A 4,753-nucleotide genomic window follows, 5' to 3' on the forward strand; every position below is an offset into this window, starting at 1 on the left:
GGGGGGGGGTGGCGCTGTGAGGCATGTGGGATCTTCATTCCCTGACCAGAGATAGAACACAGGCCCCTGCATTGAAGGCTGGAGCCTTAACCACTGGACCACCAAGGAAGTCCAATTTCCAGGTATTTCTTAACTATTCCAGAAAGCAACATCTGGATCAAGAGTTTATAACCCTCTAGATGGAGGACCCTGGTAGGCTGCAGTCCATGGGATCACTAACCGTCAGACATGACTGAGCAACTTCACTTTCCTGCATTGGAGAAGGAAATGGCAACCCACTCCAGTGTTCTTGCCTGGAGAATCCCAGGGACGGGGGAGCCTGGTGGGCTGCCATCTCTGGGGTCGCACAGATTCGGACACAACTGACGCAACTTAGCAGTAGCAGAATCATTCTGAAACTAAAATTTAGCTCTGAGACATTTCGCTACTCTAAGACTTCCTTGCTACTGAGAGCAGTCTAAGAATGACAAACAACTGGTCTGTCTCAAAGAAAGAGTAAGAACCCAGGAGCCTGGTAGAACATGCTCTACGCTCCAGACTTTATCTCCTAAGTCTCCCTAGAATGCTTCTGGACAAAGCCCAAATCCAGATCGGTTTCTGAAAATTTGGAAAAGGAAAGCAAGATGGTGTTTCCTGAAGTACATTTTTCATGTTGGACTTCATGTTTTCCTCAGCTTGCCCGAGGAGTTGATAGCATAACCAAGATTCCAAATGATTGGTCCTCATTCCAGAGTGCTTAGGTCCATCCACTCGGCCACAAGTGCAGCCTCTTCTCTCGTGGGCCCTCCTTTCTCACACATGCAGCTTCCGAGTCAGATGTGAAGCCACAAGGCAGGGAAGTGAGAGGCCCCTTCTGTTGGACCCAGAGCAAGATGCTCTGGTGATTGGGCCAGCTCTTCAGAACACCAGGAGAACAACAGCTACTAGTTAAAGGCGATCACAAATGATTAAGGAAATGGGCTGAAAGGAGACAAAGGAATTTATTTTCTAGATTGGCCATTCACCACTTAAAAATTAATAGGAATCTGGATAAATGAGACAGACAGGAAAGAACAGGAGCCATTCAGTCTCAAAGAAGAAAGAATGGTGAGGAGGAGAAAAAAAAAACCTCTAAGAAGACTAGATAATTAGAAAGAATAAAGCCAGACTCCTAATAAGAAATCAAATAAAACTCCTAAACACAGCAAACAGCTCTAAAGCTAGAGGTTGTTTGAGTGATTTTCATTTTTTAAAGGAATTTTTAAAAGATCTTAAAGCCAGTGGGGCCAAATTCCAAAAGATAAGCCAAAAAAAGAGGCCTACTCTGACTAGAAGAGGAAACGGGTTTGCGGAGCGACCCCAGTCGTGAGGTCTGGGTTCCCACAGAGCCAGGACTCACCTCCCCACTGAGTGGTATCTCAATCGGCTTCGGCTTCACGTCTATTAGGTAGAAGGTCCGGGACAGGAGCAAAAGAGAAGGTGGGACATTCTCCTTCAGGTGGAGGTCCTGCCACTGGAGAATAGAAGAGGGATGAAACATGACAATCACAGACCGTTAGAGTTGGACGTGACACCCCCCCCCCCCCCCGCCGCCCCGCCGCTCCCTGCATCTCCTCCTCTCTGGTCTCACAGCCCCCCAGGCATATGCTGAGTACTAAGAGCAAGGACAGGGGCATGTCTCCTGGCTGCTGCATCCCTGCTTGGGCCCTACAGCCCCTCACAGTCAGAGCTGCTGCTGCTGCTAAGTCACATCAGTCGTGTTCAACTCTGTGAGGCCCCAGAGACGGCAGCCCACCAGGCTCCCCCGTCCCTGGGATTCTCCAGGCAAGAACACTGGAGTGGATTGCCATTTCCTTCTCCAATGCATGAAAGTGAAAAGTGAAAGTGAAGTCGCTCAGTTGTGTCCGACTCTTAGCGACCCTATGGACTGCAGCCTACCAGGCTGCTCCATCCATGGGATTTTCCAGGCCAGAATACTGGAGTGGGGTGCCATTGCTTTCTCCTCACAGTCAGAGAGGGAGGTTCAATTAACCTCTCACACCAACTGTGGATCAAAGGAGGTAAGTATCTTCAGTATAAAGTAGATAAATGTAAAAGATTACATCAACCTCATTCATAACTAAAGAAATTAACATTAGAATGAGATGTAATTTTTCAAGCTCCAAATTGGCCAAATTTTGGATAGGGGTGTGTGTGGGTGTGTGTGTTAGTCACTCAGTCATGTGAGTCTTTCTGACCCCATGGACTATCGCCCACCAGCTCTTCTGTCCATGGAGTTCTCCAGGCAAGAATAATGGAGTGGGTTGCCATTCTCTCCTCCAGGGGATCTTCCCCACCCAGGATTGAACCTGGGTCTCTTGCACTGGAGGCAGATTCTTTACCTACTGAACCACCAGGGAAGACCACAGATAGATAGATAGATAGATAGATAGATAGATGCACACAAGACAAAATTCAAAAGGTAAATTACCCTATTCTCTAGCTACCCTATTTCCCTCCCTGGAAGCAACCACTGGTACAGTGGTTTGTATCAGTTCCTGATACAATCTTACAGCAATATCCTATGCGTATACAAATATACATTTAGGGACTTCCCAGCACTAGTGTTTCTACTACAGGGGGCGTGGGTTCGATCCCTGGTCGGGGGAACTGGGATCCCACATCCCTGCGGCATGGCCCGAACAAAACAAAACCTTAGTGGTGGCCACGACACTTGAGCCAATAAAATATTAACAACAAAACCAAATATACATTTATATGTTTATCTTTACACTAAGGGTGACACATACACTTTTGTCCCTTGCTTTCTTTCACTGAAGTATCTTGGAAATTGATTTGTACCAGTAGATGTAGAGCTGCCTTCTTTTTATTTCTTTATTTTTTGGCCACACCATCCAGTGTGCTGGATACAGAATCCTAGTTCCCCAACCAAGGATCAAACCCACACCCCCTTCAATGGAAGCACAGAGTCTTAACCACTGGACCGCTAGGGAGGTCCCAGAGCTGCCTTCTTTTAAATGTCTGTAAAGGATTCCATTGATGGAAATGCCATAATTTATTTGATTATTGTACTAATTAACTTTAGGCTGTTTTCAGTCTTTTGCTATCATAAATGGTGCTGCAATGGATAATCTTCTAGGTATGTCATTTTGCACATGTGCAAGAATATAGGATAAATTCCTAGAACTGAAATTTCTAGGTCCAAGTAAATGCATTTTTAAATCTGGAAAGCTGTTGCCAAATCTCCATGCAGGATTTTACCAGCACTCCATGAGTGCCCTTCTGTCCTTACACCCTCCCCAATAGCATGTCACCCACCTCTGACCTTTCCCAAGGTAACAAGTGCATGTGGAATCTCATAGTTTTAACTTTTTTTTTTTTAAGTTAAGACATTTTGTAAGTTTATCATTTTTAGCTTTTCCTTTCTATGACATGTCAGCCATATCCTACCACAGGATTTTGGGAACAGTAATCCATAGCAATCCATGAAGATTATATGGTTGGCTTAGTTTTCTTGCTCCCTTGAAGGGGGATTGTAAAATAACACATCCCTCCAACAAAACAATTTGACAGGATGAAGTGACTAAATACCCTACATGCAGGAAATAAATGATGTTTAAGTACCCCCTAGAACATGCTCCCCTTCCAGTCAGAGCAGGTCCAACATGGGAGAGGAAATCACTACCTGATGTGGTTCAAAGCCACAACAGTGGTTCCTAGCCCTAAATAATTTGTGCACACTTTTTTTTCAGCTGTGCCAGACCTTAGTTGCAGTATGCCAGATCGATAGTTGCATAACTGAGGCATGGCGGCCTTATCTGCGGCATGCGTGATCTTTAGCTGAGGCAGGCAGGCTCTCTAGTTGTGGCATGTGGGATCTAGTTCCCTGACCAGGGATCGAACCTGGGCCCCCTGCACTGGGAGTGTGGAGCCGTAACCGCTGGACCACCAAGGAAGGCCTTCCACAGCACCTTTTACCGTAAGGGAATGAGGACTGTAATAGGAGTTATTACTTTGTTTTAAAGCAGTTAAAACAGTTTAAACGCTCCATTAAAATCCACTGTTTGGGAGAGAGTATGTTATCAGAGGGGAATCTGCTGCAAAGCTAACACTTGACCCTGGTTTGGGGTATGAATGGTTTGGGGTATGAATTGGGAAAGCAGCCCCAAAAGGTGTAGGCCTTCAGGGGGATTCACCCGGATGACAGGCCCTGTGTCACAGCTTCAGCTCGGGGCCCTCATGATACCCGGAGGAGGAGGCACATTGGAGGGTGGTCCCAAGACTTCTGTTCCTTGTGTACCTATGCCTTCTCCCAGTTACTCAATTAAACGTTAAACTCCGTGCTGCCATGAAGGGATTCTGCAGATGTAATTCCAAGTCTAAAGTCAGCTGACCTTAAAATATGAAGATTACCCAGGTAGGTCTTGCCTAATCACATGAGGCCTTAAATACGGAGCTAGAGGTTGGGTGAGAAGTTCACTGTAGATGGAGAGGCCGGAGGGGCTGAGAGTGGCCTGGGGCTGGGAGCCAGTGAGGAAACAGGGCCTGCACTCCCACAGCTGTGAGGAGTTGAATTCAGCCAACAAACTGCATGAGCTTGGACATGGAATCTCCCCCATGGCCTCCAGAAAGGAAAACAGCCTGTACTTCTGACCTGCAGGACCCAGAGCTGATCAGCGGGTGTTACTTTGAGTGGCTAAGTTTGTGGTGGTGTGTTAGCAGCCACAGACAACTATTCAACAGAGTACCGTGTTGCAGTCAAAGCCAGCTTCTT

The 4,753-nt window shown here is 46.6% G+C and overlaps 1 protein-coding gene across 5 annotated transcripts in view; it reads right to left on the reverse strand.

The window, feature by feature from the left end:
• Positions 1-4,753, reverse strand: part of LETM2 (leucine zipper-EF-hand containing transmembrane protein 2) — a 20,858-nt gene that overhangs the window by 5,069 nt on the left and 11,036 nt on the right. For all 5 annotated transcript variants that reach the window (XM_010838766.1, XM_010838765.1, XM_010838761.1 and 2 more), the window contains one exon: positions 1,379-1,492. In XM_010838766.1, the coding sequence (XP_010837068.1) occupies positions 1,379-1,492 (114 nt within the window). The remainder of the gene's footprint in view (positions 1-1,378; positions 1,493-4,753) is intronic.

This window comes from Bison bison, unplaced genomic scaffold (assembly GCF_000754665.1).
Source record: "Bison bison bison isolate TAMUID 2011002044 unplaced genomic scaffold, Bison_UMD1.0 scf7180017864105, whole genome shotgun sequence".
In the NCBI taxonomy this organism is placed as follows: Eukaryota; Metazoa; Chordata; class Mammalia; order Artiodactyla; family Bovidae; genus Bison; species Bison bison.